Source organism: Arvicanthis niloticus, chromosome 26 (assembly GCF_011762505.2).
Source record: "Arvicanthis niloticus isolate mArvNil1 chromosome 26, mArvNil1.pat.X, whole genome shotgun sequence".
Classification (NCBI taxonomy): Eukaryota; Metazoa; Chordata; class Mammalia; order Rodentia; family Muridae; genus Arvicanthis; species Arvicanthis niloticus.
Window position 1 is genome coordinate 17,869,175 of NC_133434.1, and position 16,654 is coordinate 17,885,828.

Here is a 16,654-nt window from a genome sequence, read left to right on the forward strand (position 1 = left end):
TTAAAAATGTCAGTATTGGAAATATACACATGCCTGCAAATCTACTGACAGGAATAGACTCCATGAAATTTTATTTTAAACTCAGCAATGACTGAATTCACAGTAAACACTCAAATGGATAGTGCTGATTGACACTAATTATTCTCTTTTGTATGCTTATATGTTTATCTCTATCTTGGGTCTTCTCACAGTTCAATTCTGATCTCCCCAGCCGCTCTATCTAGCTGCAAAGGTGCTTGATATATCTTAAATGAAAGAACAAATTAACAGGTGCGTCTGCCCTTCTCTAAATCTAGAAAACAGAATGATGGGGGTAGGGTAGATTAACCTGAAGTATAGAGAAAACAGCATCAGGAATGTTTTGTTTTATGGGCTTGGAAGACAGTTCATTTAGTGAGGTGTTTCCTTTGCAAACATGAGGATCTTAGTCTGAACCTCAGAACCACATTAAAAAAAACCTGGGCATAGTCGGCCATACTTGTAATCCCAGCATCTGGGGAGGTGAAGAAAGGCAGACCTCTCAATCTTGCTGCTGGATAGCCTAGCTGAATTAGCAAGCACCAACTTATGAGGCCCTAGTCTTCCCAAAGAAGGATCTGATGCATGAGGAACGACACACCTTTGGTTTCCATCCTCATGTTCATCCATGTGCAGCTGCACACACATATACACACAAACATGTGCACACACATATATACAGGCATGTTTTTATGGAGTTTCATGTTCTTTTTTTGTAGAACCTACTTGTAGATCCAAGCGTCATCAATGAACAAAAAGAGTCTCATCTGCGATTATCAGGGCTATTGGCATAAAGCACCCAATTTTTTCAAAGTGTGTTTACATACAGTTCTCCCCATCAGACTAAACAAGCAGGTCCCAACACTGTCTCCTAGGTTGAAGGACATGAACCAGAGAGGTCGCTCCAGCCTCTGTCTAACCAGCATGGTCTACAATGCAGCAGTTGAACTGTGCTTCTTAGACAAATAAGCCGAGACTTTTCAGAGCCATTAGGGTCCACCTTTCTTCGCAACAAATCCCTTTTTTGCACAAGGAGGCCCAAAATGCAGTTCAACTGAAACACCTGGAAATTTGCAGAACTCATCAAGACAAAGTAGATGAAGACATGAAAGCTTTTTCTGTCACTTTCTATGACACTGGCACACAGGCCAATAGAGGAGGGAAAAAAAAGGTGAACCAACTAACCAGGCGCTGATATTTACCACGGCAGCATGAGTCTGGAGCTGTTTAGAGGATAAAGCAACGTATAAGACAGCCAGTATGCTCCCAGTACGCTTTGAATGCTGATGGAGACTGGAGATAAACAATCCCTCAAACAAACATGTCAAGAGCATTAGTTCAGGGACTTTCAGGTGTATGGAGAAGACAGCAAGTCCTGGAGTCCTGAAGGTGGTCAGTAGCTGGGATAGGGGTGTCAGACTGGTGAGGGGTTCATGGGAAGATGTACTTGAGCTAAACTCTGCATAATGATAACAAGAAGGCTGCTCAGAGTGGTTCTGTCTTAGAGAACAATTCTTTAAGCAGAAGAGCCTCAAAGGCAATGCCTCTGACAATAGGGAGTTAGCTCATTCTGAGGCAGAGACAGACAGGAGGCTGGTGTGGTTGGAGAGCCTTCTTTGTGGAGCAGAGTGAAGGTAAGTTGGGGCTAGAGTAGAAGGCAGGAGCTAGGGTACCAGCATTGAGCCATGGGCTTAGTCTGTTGCTTACCTTAGTTGCAAGGGATACTGAAGAGAGGAATGGCATTGAGGCACTCTGGCTACCACAAGTGGATAAGACCTGTTGTGGTGGTCAATCTGAGGATCAAGAGGACCAGCTAGGAGATTGTGTGTTACTGAAGAGGGCTAACTGGTTTCCTGGACTGGAGTTTAGGTGTCAGAGCAGGTACCTAAGGGTTGTTTTATGGATGCATGCCATGGGATTGTGGGTGTGCCTTTTTGATGGATAGAATGTGCCGAGTAGGAGGAATTGTGGCTGAACAGCCTTGGCGTGCACTAGCCTGTACCTACCAAAGACCTTGAGGTGGATGGAGGCATCCTGCTCGCCAGCCTTGTTCTCAGCGATGCAGACGTATTCGGCCTCGTCGTTTTTGTCCACATTCCTGATGGTCAGCTCAGAACTGTCATCACTGAAGATGTGCTTCTCATCATCTTCCTCCTCATTCTCTATGGGTTCCCCATCCCTACACAGTGCAGAGATGCAAAGGGTGATGATTCTGAGCATGGGGTGAAGAGGTTCCTTTCTGACCGTTTCCCACTATGAAAAGGGGACAGGCTCAGTCTACATAAAAGGGAAAGACTTCTGAGTAGCATCTCTTGTTATATGCATTTTATGCCTCTCCCCAATCTTTTGAGTATGTGCAAAGGCTATCGACAGAACTCAGAAAGATTTCATAGAACAGGCACCAAAAGCTACACCTGTATCTGCTCCCACAAGTCTGAAAATTAAAGAATAATCAAGACACTGAGGAAGAGGACTTCTTAGAAAAGAACCATTCTTCACCCTGGTACTTTAGGAAGCTCACACTCATGCTTCTGAAAACCCCACAGGCAGTGGGGCTATGAATTGCCTTCTTCTCTCACCCATAACACAAAGCACGTGCTAATTTCTTACTTTGTCCAGCTCATGGTGGGCTCTGGGAAGCCATCAGCATCACACACCAAGGTGACAGACTGGCCCAGGTTGGCAGTGGCATTCACGATACTCTGTCTGGCCTGGACAGTGGGTGGTACTGAAGGAAAGAAGGATGTCAGGGTGGTTGTACAAATCTCAAAAGAACCGGATGGCCCCGAGAAAAGGCATTTGGGGGTCTTCAGTGGCAGTGTCGCCACCTGAGCATTAACAGTCCTGGATGTCTAGAGTGTTAGTGGAGGCATCTAAACTCACATGGTATTCTAAATAATTAATGTAAACTGAACAAAAATTTTCCCACAAACATGCATTATTGTTTTTAAGAGTTCAGCCCCTATATTGCATCTTAACTCCTGTTATTGTGGTATTTGATTTACAGCGGTAATTTGTTGGGATGTATTTTCTCAATCAATATATATTACAATATATACATAATATATACAACTAGGAAGGTTGGTGGGACTTGATGTTAAAAGGAGGCTCTGATTTCCATACTGGCAGACATTAGAAAGTACAGTTCCTGTTGGCTGCTAGGTTGATATGCTTCTGAAAGATACCAGCTAGTGGGGTGACATTCTGTCCAACTGTCATAAACAACATTGTGCACAAGGTGCTTCCACCAAAGGAATGAGAGAGAGAGAAGCTTGGCAAGAAAACACATATCAATAACCAAAACAATTCAAATGTGATTTACTTATTTTCTTAGCACTGACATTATAATTTCCTGTAAGCATCTTGCAAATGTCAGATCGATGCTATGGGTGTTTTTATTTGACTCTGCAAATTAAGATTAATAAGCCCACGGACCACGATGCTGACTATTCTGAGACCTGAATTGATTGCAGTATTTTTTCTGCCTATCAAACCAAGGGGACTAACTTCCTAATGACGGTAACATCAAGGACACTTGGGATGAAGGAGGGTTTATTAGTAGAATGGGGGGAATCTTTAGTTCTGCTAGACAAAAGAAGGCATTTGATCTGTACAGCTGGGGGGGGCACCAAAGACAAGTGAATTAAGGAGAAAATATCCCCTTCTCAGAGCTTGTGAGGAAGAGATTCCCTTGAGATGCAAGAATGACAAAGAACAGATCAACACCCAAAGGCAATGGAAAAGAAGGTCCCCATCAAACCCTGGTTGTAGTAATGGAGAGAACATGAAGGATGGATCTTCTCACCATTCACAATGACCTGAATGTCCTTGAAGTTGATCTCCCCCCGGGCCAGGATCCTGCCCTCACAGCGGTAAGTGCCCTCGTCTGTTTTCTTGATGCCCCGGATCTGCAGGTAGTTGTTGGACAGGACTATGAACCGGACTGGAAGAGACAAGAGGCAGGTTCATCCAAGGTCAGTCCGTGAACTCTGCAATCAGGCAAAGAGCTGTGCCTACTGCTTCTGCCCTCTGCTCCATTTGTGTAATTTTTGAGACAGAGTTTCACAATGTAGTCCACCTGGCCTGGAGCTCACTATGAAGCCTAGGTTAACCCCAAACATGCAACCATTCCCCTGCATCAGGTCTGCATGCTGGAATTACAGACATGTGACACAACCTGGCTTTCTCATCCTTTCTCCTGCCTCTGGTGTTATGGTGTTGGGTTTTAGGCTGAAATGAGCAAAGATATCACTGGTCCTGGAATACAGATGAGTCCGTCTAGGGATGGTGTGCCTGTCTTTTGTTTTAGAGAAACAAGCAGGTGCTTGAACACACTAGTTAAAGATACACATCTGTTTAGGATCCAGAAATTGCATGTGAGTTCTAGGGCCCCCGATCTGCGTTTAGATGAAATGCCACAGGACTTGTGTAGGGTTGGGAACCTAGGGTGCCTGAGGGCTCATGGGAACTTAGGTCTTACCATCTTTTTTCAGGATGACATCTCGGCCTTTGTGTTTCCAGATGATTGTTGGGGGCAGAGAGCTGACCACATCACAGACAATCACAGCATCTTCCCCTTCCTTAAACTCCTGTGGAGTTGGGGCATTCTTGAACATGAGCTTCTCTGAAAGACAGAAGGAGGAGCGGAGTGAGGAACAATACCTCCTCAATAGAATTCTGATGCCTGGATTTCAGCTCCAGGGCAGTTTCCACATATAACTCAGCAGTGTAAAAGGGACTCCCACATAGTTCTGGGTCATTGACTAAGGTAGAACAGTTAGCATTGAGAGGGGTCTATGGAGGAGAATGGGCTCCTTGATGCAGTGAGGATACACACAGGTACAGTGATGAACATTGCACTTATCCTACCATGACAATAGGAGTCATTGATTATTTTTGGTTTCCCACTTTGACTTCACCCCAAATTTTTTTGTAACAGAGAAAATTCTGTAGAATGAGAGCCAACTTCATGGTACTTAATGCTATGACAATCAGCACTTACTATGACTTGAGCCAACACTACACAGTAAGAAGGCAGTGAGGTGTCACTGCCAGGCTAGCCTTCCATGGCCGTGGAAGCCACCTTCCCAGAGCAGTATCAAGTGTTCACATATAATACTCCATCTCACTAGAGCACTGGGCTATATCACTTGCAAGTGTAGTGGGATAAGAAACAAAAACCTGAACCATGTGTCTGTCATTGTCACTTAGAAGGCACAGAGGAACCGACGCTAGCCCACTGGTAACTGTGTAGTTTCTGGAGAATGGCAGTCATTGGGAATGTAGTGACAACTGGTGGGAACCAGCCTTACTGGTTCTGAGCTGATTGCAGACCATTTGAGAATATACCAGATCTCTTAGCAGCTCTGACAGAAAAGGAACCACTAGGCCCTTACTGGTCCTCCCTTTGCCTTCTCTCTGCCTTTACTACCCATCCATGTGTCTTCCTAACAAAGGTGGGAGTGGAGGGTACATATGAAGGCTCTTACGGAAAATCTTCACGTTGACAGTGGCCTCCGACTGGGTGCCATCCTCGGCGGTGACCACACACTTGTAAATGCCAGCATCGTCGATGTTGGCATTGTAGATGGTGAGGGTAGAGGAGTCGTCATCATTCCACACCACTGAGATCCGCTGCTGGTTTGGGCTCAGCTTCTCCCCATTGGGGGAGAACCAGGAGATGTCCTTATCTTTGGCATCTCCTGCCACTAAGGAGAAAGAGATTATTTTCAGAGTATAGAAAATGAGAAGATTAAGCCCTTCCAGAGTGCCCATGGCTACAAAGCCTGGAAGGCTGGAAAGAGATCTCTATCATGAAGCATTCTGCAGCTCTGCTCTTTGTCAGTTTAATTATATACATAACATCTCTTAGAGTTGAATGAACTCACCCACTGCCTGTGCATATAGTGTTATTTTAGTTGTCATGTCCTTGGAGAGGGAAACAATATTTGCTATGAACCCACTGTGCTCTAAGCTGCTAGGAATGAATGTGTAGTGTGAATGGGAAATAAAGGGGGTTGGTTTATCTGAGCCCTAAGAGCCAGGACCTAGCTGGCCTGAACCAACTGATTAGGATGAAAAGGACAGAGACTGTTCAACCGAGTTGAAATGAACAGAAACGGGGTAACCCAAGAGGTAAGATTCTAGCCATGTTGACTGTAACAACTCTGTTCAAACTGGTGTGAATGACTGATATTCTGATGCCTGTTGCCTCAGTCAACCCCTTACATGCTCTGAGAAGACAGAACGTCAGCAGTGTGCTCTCTCTGGGGACTTGAGAGTGGCACTCAGCTGCCTAGAGGCCAGGCTGGGACAGGGTGAACGGGCTCTCCAATCTACTCCTCCTTCTTTGATTTGCTGCCTGAATGGGGGCACTAGCCTGCACTGCCTAGCCCTGTGCAGATGTGTGGTATGGAAACACAGTGTTCCTTTCGGGGCTCATCATGTTTTCAATAAATATCCCAATTTGCAAGTTGTACTGTGGGCACTAAGGCTTTATCTTCAGATCACTGAAACTGCTGTAATGACGGCAGAGCTGGAGCAAAGGCACCCAGCAGCCATAGTCCCCTGGTCAGACGCAAATCATGGTGGCAGTTAAGCCTCCTTCCCATCAAAAGTTGTGTGTTAAATGCCACAGCCTACACCTAGCTCAGTTCATTCCTGCTTCTGTTCTATTTCAAACCCCAGGCACGCCATCTACCAACACCTTGAAACCCATTTCCCCATCCCTTCCCCCATAGGATGGTTCCCCATTATTATTAAAGGCATATTTCTCAATTAGACATTAAGAACACCCAGCTCTGTGCACATGTGTGGCTCTGACGGAGCAGAGAGCATTTGATATTTGGAACAGTCCTGAAAAGCCAAGATAGGTGTCTCCACAGCAAGTGCTACCGTATTCAACACACTTTTAGACCTTGGATTTTCCAGGTCTGAGTTGTTCTAAGAAATGAGCCTTAGCCTTTTCTATGGGGACATTCTCTCTATGCTCATGCTGCATCCTGGAGCTGTGCCGAAAGATAAGATACTAGACCTGAGATATAATGCCCTCACTGAGGTGTGTGCTGGTTTCCCTTTGAGTTGCTCGAGTGTCAAGCAGAAGCATAGACAGCATGTCACTATGAAGGGAAGGTCTCTAGAATGGTCTGGATTGTTCACGTTGCTGACCAAGAGGAGAGCAGTGGCCAGAATTCTAGGCTTGGTACTCTCAGCTTGCACTCTGAGAAACAGGTTTTAGAGGCAAGCTTTGGGATGTGATGGGCCCCAGAACACTTGCCTTGGCACAGGAAGAACTTGGACTCTCCAACGCTGATTTCTCCTTGGCTGGGAACAATATCTACCTGCAGGGAAACTGAAAAAGAAAGAAAAAGTCCAGTTCAAACACATCATTAAAAATTTGAGATAGAACCTCAGAGCTTTCACCCCAAAAATGAGATTTTCCAAGCTCAGTTTTTAAAAAGATGAGGTTTATTTGGCTTCTGAAAATTTACCGTTATCAAAGTAACTTCATACCATAGCCAGAAGGAGATACAGCTTAGACCACTCCTTCATAGAACTGTCATCTGCTGTCAGAGTGGAAGGGCTCCCTGGGTCGCTCACTAAATAACTATGGTTTGTATTCACAGAAAGAGCCAGCTAGCCAGTCCCTTTTGGGTGTCAGCCTGAAGTGTCTCTAGGGCTAGTAAGATCAGGGAGCCTGTCACCCCAGAATTATGCATCGGGATACCTTGCACATTTTCTGTGCTGCCATGCTCGACCACTGTGAATCAGATCCATTCTAAACCAGGGGTGCCAATGAGAGCTAATCTCACCCCACCATACATAACCATTACCTATCTCCAGGGCTAAAAACAACATCAATATGCCAATCAGTCTGCTGTGCTTCTGAAATCCCACAGCCTGTGCTTTGTGGAATTCTTTGCATCCCTTGGCTACTTTTCTTGAATTTTTATTTGAATATCCATATGCTCAGTCTTCCCAGGGTACTGATAAGAAAAAAAATACACAACACCAGATCTCACCGATTGCCCGTTTCACTCTGCTTTCCGTTTATCTCCTTAGAGCAGATAACAACTGTTCATGAAAATACAGTTTTAGGATAGGGAAAGAGAATGCTTTATTCATTAGAAATCAACTTCCTTCTGCCTCTGCTCTCTTTAAGAAAATCTAAAAGGCAAAGGCTTAGCACACAGTAGGTCCAGTGGAAGGAGCTCCTCAGAGCCATTATGAAGCAAGTCCACTCCTACAGCCTACACCCCCAAGAAAACAACCAGGCTGGGTCATAGAGACTAGGAGCTCTTCCTTCCAACAGCCATTTTCCGTTCACAGTAGAAGAGGGAAAGCTTGTTGCCATGGTGACCAGCTTGCAGGCAGGGCTGGAGCAGCAGCTCTGAGTATGGGCTCATGAGACAAGAGACCACAGTTGTGCTCAGCAGAATACAAGGATCAAAGGGCCTGCCTGGGGCTGGAAAGGGAGTGCATGGTTGGGGTGGGGGGTAGGCAGAGGAGTTGGGGTACAGCGTCCCTAATCATCCCACTGGCAGACAAAGCAAGTCCTGAGACTGTACAGGGAAAGAGTGTAGGAGACTGTAGGAGAGGCTGTACAGAGAAAGGAGTGAAATGGAGCCAATGTGCAGAAAAAAAAGGAATAAAGGGGTAAGGGATGGGGTTCAGGATCAAGGAGGGGAGGAGGCTCAGCTCTCCTCCATGGATAAGAGACTGAGCTTGGACATATTCCAATACTGAACTGGAGGAAATGATACAATAATCCAGGGGTGCAATCACCTCTTCCTTGTTATTGCCAACCAGTCAGGGAATTGGGCTTCATTTTTATCCAAGAACATGTCCTCCCCACCCCCATCCTTTCTGTGCATAGATCTTGGCACATAAAGCTGTACTGGGGCATGATGCTGGCAGGGGCTGAGTCCACAGGTCCAGTTGCAACCTACGGGGTTGCTTTTCCCACCAAACCTCTCTAGCTGGAGTTAGGTGATGCTCAGTCCCACAGTGTTACATTTGGAAAGAGTCTCAGATGTCACTGCGGTCTGATTCTTCACTGCCAATGGATGGAGAGGAGCAGTGAGTGATTTCCTCACTGTCACTGCTAGTTACAGGTCAGTGCTGAGGACCAAAGGCCTCCTGGCTCTCGGGTAAGGTCTTGTTCACTTTGCAGTGCAATCTTTGTGAAGAGGGAAGATGTTCTCATCAAATGAAAGAAACCATGTGCACATGCTGAATGACACCCTTAGCACTGCCACTTCTCGAGGAGTATAGAAAACCCAGGATTAGGCTCCTCCACTATCCTGAGAGTGTGGGGCCTAACCCAGAAGGCTCCAAGCCAGTACTGTGAATTTGAAGGCCAACCAGAACCTCTTCAGATGCTTTTAGTGGCTCATACTTCCTGGGATGGATGATAACTCAAAGTCTGCAAACTGTTCCTCCACCATGACTCACCTGAGCAATATCCCTCTGTGGAGTGTCCAGGACATTCTCTAAAAGCAGAGACATCCTTCTGCCTGCAAAGTTCACTGCCCATATGCTGCGCATTAACTGTCGGCTTCAACATATGGATCCTGTTACTTCAATACCCTCACTGCTGGAGAAGAGCCTTATTCTAAGTGAAAAAACAGCCTTCACTTTTTCTTTTCTTTCTTTCTTTCTTTCTTTCTTTCTTTCTTTCTTTCTTTCTTTCTTTTTTTTTAAAAAAAGCTCCTTTCAAAAAAGAACATGACTCTCAAGGGGGAGTCAAGCTGAAGAGCTTTCATTCCCAAACGCTGCCAGGATCTATCTATGGACAACTGAGAGAAAGAGAAATGCGAATTTCAAAGGAATTCCCAGCTTAACGGGATTCCTCACACACATTTATCATCAGTTCTAAAAAAAGAAATCTTCCATGGAGACTGCTGGCCCTTTGCACACAAGGAAAAGAGACTGATCTCTCTCTCTCTATCTCTCTCTCTCTCTCTCTCTCTCTCTCTCTCTCTCTCTCTCTCTCTTTCTCAGCACCAGACAGGGCTGGGACAGAGGAGCCTAGACACTCTGCAAACAATGCTTGGATGTTTTAGACTGTAGCCAGTGCTGAGTTTCCTCCTGCGCATGCCCAACTTTAAAATATTAGGTCTAATAATGAGAAGGGGAACCCCACGGTAAACTCTGCACTCCTTGTCTCCCCTGCTTGCCTTCCCTCCATCCATCTTTTTTCTGCTTTCGTGTTTTTCAATAAAATCTCCTGAATTGTGTCTCACCTTCCTCTCGTGTGTGCAAGATAATTTCCTAGTCAGGCACAATGCATACCTTTGAAGACACTTATGCAAACATTGCGCTCTAATGATATGACTCATGTCCGGCTTTGCTTCAGCCTTCCCTGCATAAACTCTGTCATCTTAGTTGCATATGAAGATTCATTCTCCCAAATCCAGATGTTTGGACCTGGATGGGCTTTGCTGGTTGGGATAACACTGTCCAGTAATTTCCATGTTATCCTCTCCTTACATACCCACCAAGGCTACCTGCAGTCAACCTACACTATTGGGTTTACAAAAGCCAGTTCATCACTGCACCAAGCTACTAAGAGTTCACAGAGAATAAAAAATAAAGTAAAAGACCAAGGAGGGTGCTGTACCACTTGCAGAAGAGGAAACTGAGATGCAGGAAATGAAATACTTCACTCAAATGATGAGCAACTCAACCAAGATTGAAGCCCCCTTACCCCCCCCCCATGTGTGTGGTGTTGTGTGTGTATGTGTGTGTGTGTGTGTGTGTGTGAAAGTGCATACATGTGCATGTTGCATAGGCCAGAGGTCAATTTCATGTGTCATTACTCAGGAGCCAACCCTTTGATTCTTGAGACTGCTCATCCAATTATGCTAGTCTGTTTGTCTGGCAAGCCCCAAGCATCCACCTTCTCTACTTCCCCCGAAGTATTACAAGTGCACACCAATACACCAGGCTTTTGCATATGGAGCCTTGCAGAGCAAGTACTATCTCCCCAGGCTCCTAGAGCCTTTCTGAAACATCCAAATAGGTTTATTATAACCAGTTAGTTCCCATTAGTTGCTCTTTCTCTCTCTAAATCATAAGTTGTACAAAAATATTTCAATTACATTGCTGTTACCATTTCCCTGTCGTTAATGATCACCATCCTCTTCACTCCTGGATAATAATACCATGACCCCCATTTGACAGATGAGGAGTCAGAAGCTCAAGGCCTTAATTAATGGTCAAGATTCACACTCAGGGTGAACAAAGTCCAAATCCCCAGCTGTTTCTCTCATACTATGTTAATCCCCATGAGCCAACATTTAAAAAAAAGTCCCATCCTTCCATAAACAGAATGACCCACCTCTCCCTGACTCATGTAAATAAGCCCAAAGGAGACACTTGGTTCTAAAACATATTTGTCTTTTTTTTAAGGTGATGAATATTCTGGAAGCAATGCTCCTTCTTCTAGGTGTAGATAGATATTTTATAACTCCCAGCTTCCTAGCAAAAGTAGGCTATAAAGTCATCGTTACCGAAGAGAAGTGAATGAAAATTTCAGTTCATGAGAGTCGCTAAGGCACTTATCTGGAGAGGTGGGGATCTTGTTAGGTAAAGCGACAGGGAGGAATCATTCATTCTCATTTCCAAAGTAGTTCATAGATTTCGCTTAAGTCAGCATCTTCTTGCAGCAGTTTAATTTTACTGATTTTCTTTTCAATGTGTTTGTCAGGGTAGGAGCTTTCTGCAGTCAACTCAGTGGTCTCTGAAGCCACTTGGAAGTACTGCCATGTTGGAAGGCTATGAAGAAGGTTGTTGGCCATGGGAAAGGGGAGATCGCATTTGTGTAAGGGCTCAGGGTCAGAGTGGACACTGCTGCCGAAGACATCGGATAGATTTAAGAAGAAGAGACTATGGAGGATTTCTCTGCTTAGAGGCTTCGTGTGAGATGGAAGAATTTTCTAGAACCTATTTAACAATGGCTAAGAACTTTTGAAAAAGGTGTTGAATTGTAGCTTTTATGGTTATGTTTTACTTATTGTTTCAGAAATAAGCCTTAAGTGTTGCTATGCGTAATCACCTCAGTGGAGAGATGTGGTTTTGTTTTTCTAAATATAACTGGGGGCTTTTTCATGTGACCATGGTTGCTGTAATTCCAGTCTCAGACAATCAAGAATGTCGGAACTGAGGCGTCCCTATTGATAGCGACAATTTACCCTCAGCACTAAACATGAAACTCAAAGAAAGGAGGGACGAACTGATGTGCCTGTCATGCTGGGTGCTCAAGGCCCAGCCTCACATCTGCTGGAGCGTGAATCTCAGTTTGACTTCCTGTTAGCTGTATGATCACGGGCAAGTTACCTAACCCCTCCACGTCCCCTAGGCAAAACAGAGAAACTAAAATGACCCACAGCTTTGGAAAGACTGTGGTAACTGATATATGGAAATGATACAATAAGCTCCCAATCCTTGTACGTTCAGTGCATATGCTAGGAACCACCCTTCCCAATGAGATTACTTCAGTCTGAGGAAAGTGATGTTTTCCTTTAAGGCTGGAAAATAAATTTTTTTCCAGCATGATCTAATAGGTGGATAGGTAAGCTATTTCTGCTTTTTGCATTAACTTATTTGTTTGGAAAATTTTGAATTCAGTCAGAGCCAAAAGCACAACAATGGAAACACTGAGACGTGCTCTGGATGGATCAGTTTACCTTGACCTCAGTGTTCTCGGGCTGTTCAAACAGTAAGACTGAACTTATGTGCTTGGATTGTCAGAGAAACTAAATAGGAGCTGGTTGTAGTTAAGGACTCAGGTTCTGGAGTCAGGGAGACAGTCTGAGTTCCAGCTTGTCACTTAGGAACAGAGTTGGCTGGCAGGTGGATCTGAGTCCATATTCTTCATCTCCAAATCAGGATACTGACCCTATAGATGTCATATGTGTATTGAGCTGATTTAAAAAGATATAGCCTCTCTCTCTCTCTCTCTCTCTCTCTCTCTCTCTCTCTCTCTCTCTCTCTCTCACACACACACACACACACAATCTTGACTTTCCCCACAATCCCAAATAAATAAAATCCCCAATAATATTTATAACAGCAGAAATAAGATGGTAGAAGTTTCTTATGCAGGATTGTAGCTAACCTTTCTCTCTCTATCTCTCTCTCTCCATATGTGTGTGTGTTCCACTGAGAGCTTATATAAATGTGTACAAGTACACTAATAGAATAAGTGCAAATGTCAGATTAATGCTGTTGAAAGAGTCATTTGATATGAGTAAATGTATTGCATTTAAGGGAAAAGGGATTAATAAATTTCTACATGGCACAGGAATGTCACTTATGTCAGTACTGCATTTATGGTTTGAGATGTTGTTGGGAATAGCTTCTTGGTTAAAAATAAGGTAAACATTTGAGTATCATTAACCCCAATGAAGGCGCTAATTTAAAGGTTCTATAAAGCACATGCTCTCAGAGATTTTGATTTCCAGTTGCGTAGAATGGTGTTAACATGGAAGACTACATTCCAGCTGCCACTGGAAGCATCCTGAGAGCTTACAGCTAGCTCAAAGCAGAACTAGAATCATCTCAAAGGCATATCTTTCAGCTAATCTTTCGGCAAGAGACTCCATTATAAGCTTTTTTCAAACTTGAATCTAGAAGTAATGTAGTTAGGTTTCCAGGTCAATGGCAACAAGTATATAACCAAACACTTCAAAACCCTTCGTGTAATGCTCTTACAGGATTGTGGTCCCTGGGTTTCTACTAAGAAAGAAGACAAGCTAGAGAGTGAAGGAACTCTCTGGGTACAGCTGAGGTCTCTTCTGTTTGTGAACATCTGAACACAGATGATGTGTGAGAGCAGACTCTCAGGCTAAAAGAGAAGACAAAGATGGCTGTCAGTGATAGCAGACATGGATTCAGGTTTAAGCCAGCGGGATGGAGAAGAAATCAAATTACATGGAGTAAAGACAAACCCACTGGCAGGCTGCAGATAGTATAGACAGATTTAAGCCAAATTCACTGGCAGGAGACACTGGGCTCTTTCTGCTTATGTAACTGAGCAAGCTTCCAAAACCTAGCATTTTAATAAACTCATTCAGACTTGACACTGTACCTGTTCAAAGCCATGCAACAAACGACGCTGGTGAAGAATTCCTCCATCTTCCCCAGTTCCCGAGACTCATCCCAACAGCACAGTGAAGAAAGTGACAAGGTGATCATAGCCTCAGTATTTTTGCATGTTCTATATACCCATCATTTATGACATAAGATTGTAACAAGGAAGAAAGAATGTTGAGTATCACAACAACTGAGGACAGATCCCGCCATCCAAGCTTCTGTCCTATGGAGTGCTGGCAGTGAAATAATAAAAGCCCACCTGCCAGAGCAAGTGGTTCCATTCCTTAGCATAATAAATTACAGAAGCTGCTGTGAATGGGGCAAAATTGTCTACTGGTTCTATCCCATGGGTCTGTCTTCAAATCAGAATGCGGAGCCAAGTCCAATAATGGTTACAGCCCTCTTGATCTCTGGAGTTCAATAATGCCTCAGAACCCTTGGCCTCTTGAGTTTGCTGAGTCAAACTATGATTTTATTAATTCTAACTTGAAAAATCAAATGGTTTCGGTTGACTGGGAAAAAAAAAAACATTATGGGACAGGGTCAAGTCTCAGTAGGTAAAAAGCACCAGCCACGAAAACGTGAGGACCACGGTCGAGATTCCTAGGACTCATGGAAAGTTGGATGTAGCAGCATGCATCCGTAATTCCAGTTTTCCCATGGAGATGGGAGGCAGAGACTGGAGAGTACCCTGAATGTGAGAAGCATACAACTTGACAAAAGCCATGACAGATGGTAAGAAAGCCTGTGTCAGAACAAGGAGGAGGGGGAGGGGCTTCTCTTCTGACCCTGTATACTGCCTACACTGTCATAGGACCCACAGCCCCTCCCACCATATATATGTACATATACACATTCAATTCACACAAGCATACACTATACTACACTACACTATACACACACACATACACTACACACACACACACACACACACACACACACACACACACACACACACAAAGTTGTCTATGGCTAAAAACCGTGGTTTCTGGGCCCCAATCCACCTAGCAGCTGGAAAATGTAATTAACTCCAGGTCACTTCACGCCTTGTGTTTCTGAGTACAGGGTGAGAACGAAAAACCATGTTGGTCTATCAGTTCAGAAATAAGACTCACACAGTTTGCTGGCCCTCACTCCTACTCCATCTCCAGTACTCAAAGCTACACCGAACATGGACATAAGCCACACACACTTTAACTACATCTGCAGATTCTGCACTGGGCCAGCAGAGAAGCCAGTCTGCTTGTCAAAAAGAGCGTATTTTCTCCTCTTAAAATATACTTCAATTTTCTTTTGTGTTTGCCAAAGCATCAAGTCAGAACTAGCCTCGTAGTGTCTCACCAGGGCCAGCTTCCCGTCTGAGAATAAAATCCTTTGGAATTGGGCACTAGCCCAATCTCTTATAGTACATAACAGGTGAGGGAAAGAATGTTCTAGAGCATCTAACCCCAAGGAGTGCATAGCCATGCATATGTGTGACAAGAAGCTGTAACATGGTCTATTTCTAACATGGCTTCTCATCCTGCGATATCACGGAAGGCCAGGATTGTTTAGCTAATTAGTAACTAAAGAGGCAGAGCAGGAAGGAACCTGATGTCCCCTCATCAACTCCTTTATTTTACCTTCAGAAAAACCAGGAGTGGAAACATCCCATAAGCTCTAGTGAAGTTTGGAAGTCCTGAGTTTGACCACAGATGTTGATTCCTGACCTAGGACTACTGTTTGCTTTTGTGTCTTATTTTCTTGTGTATTCTCAGTAGCTAGTTCTGATCTCTTTTTATTTCAGTTTCCCTAATCTCATCCCCAACCCCAAAGAGCCAGGGCTATCAAGTGGAAAACTAGATCTAGAAAGCTGGGCTGAAACAACCTATGCTCACGAAGGCTTTGCAATGAGCTGCTTAAACCGTCCAAATGAGCCCAACCCAGGGAAGTGGTTTTTAATGAATTAAAATTTGCTTGTTTGTTATGTGTATGGTATAAGTGTGTGGTATGTGTGTGCACACATGAGTGTGTGCCTGTGCGTGTGTATGCCTGTGCTCATGCACACATGAAAGCATGCATACACACAAGGAGCTCAGAGCAGGCCTTCAGGTTTACTCTGTCTCTACCTCATTACCTTAAGACAGGGATCTGTCACTGAACCAGAAATTTGCATTTTTAACTCAGCTAGCCATTCAGTGATCTCCTGGGATCTGCCCGACCCTGCCACTCAAAGTTGCGATTACAGGCATGCCAGCCATGCCTGGCTCTTTACATGGGTGTTTGGATTTGAACTCAGGTCCCACAGCAAGCAATTTTACCCACTGAATCAGCTACCAAGTCCTCCAGAGAAGTTCTTTTTTTTAAGTTGTTGTTTGTTCTTGTTCTTGTTCTTCCCTTTCTCTGGGTAGACTCTGGTGGTGGGTGGGGCAGCACCTATGTGAAGCTACATTAGGGAAATGCAGGGTAAGGAGGCAAACAGATGTTTGGAACTCAGATGAAGTTCTCCAGATAAATAAAATCGATCAATCAGGGTTTCTTGGTAAACCACCTTATCCTA

At 44.3% G+C, this 16,654-nt stretch overlaps 1 protein-coding gene across 17 annotated transcripts in view; it reads right to left on the reverse strand.

The window, feature by feature from the left end:
* Positions 1 to 16,654, reverse strand: part of Ncam1 (neural cell adhesion molecule 1) — a 293,603-nt gene that overhangs the window by 55,490 nt on the left and 221,459 nt on the right. For all 17 annotated transcript variants that reach the window (XM_076925111.1, XM_076925106.1, XM_076925110.1 and 14 more), the window contains exons 2-7: positions 7,295 to 7,369; positions 5,508 to 5,726; positions 4,499 to 4,642; positions 3,824 to 3,961; positions 2,629 to 2,746; positions 2,025 to 2,197 (exon numbers count right to left, since the gene is read on the reverse strand). In XM_076925111.1, the coding sequence (XP_076781226.1) occupies positions 2,025 to 2,197; positions 2,629 to 2,746; positions 3,824 to 3,961; positions 4,499 to 4,642; positions 5,508 to 5,726; positions 7,295 to 7,369 (867 nt within the window). The remainder of the gene's footprint in view (positions 1 to 2,024; positions 2,198 to 2,628; positions 2,747 to 3,823; positions 3,962 to 4,498; positions 4,643 to 5,507; positions 5,727 to 7,294; positions 7,370 to 16,654) is intronic.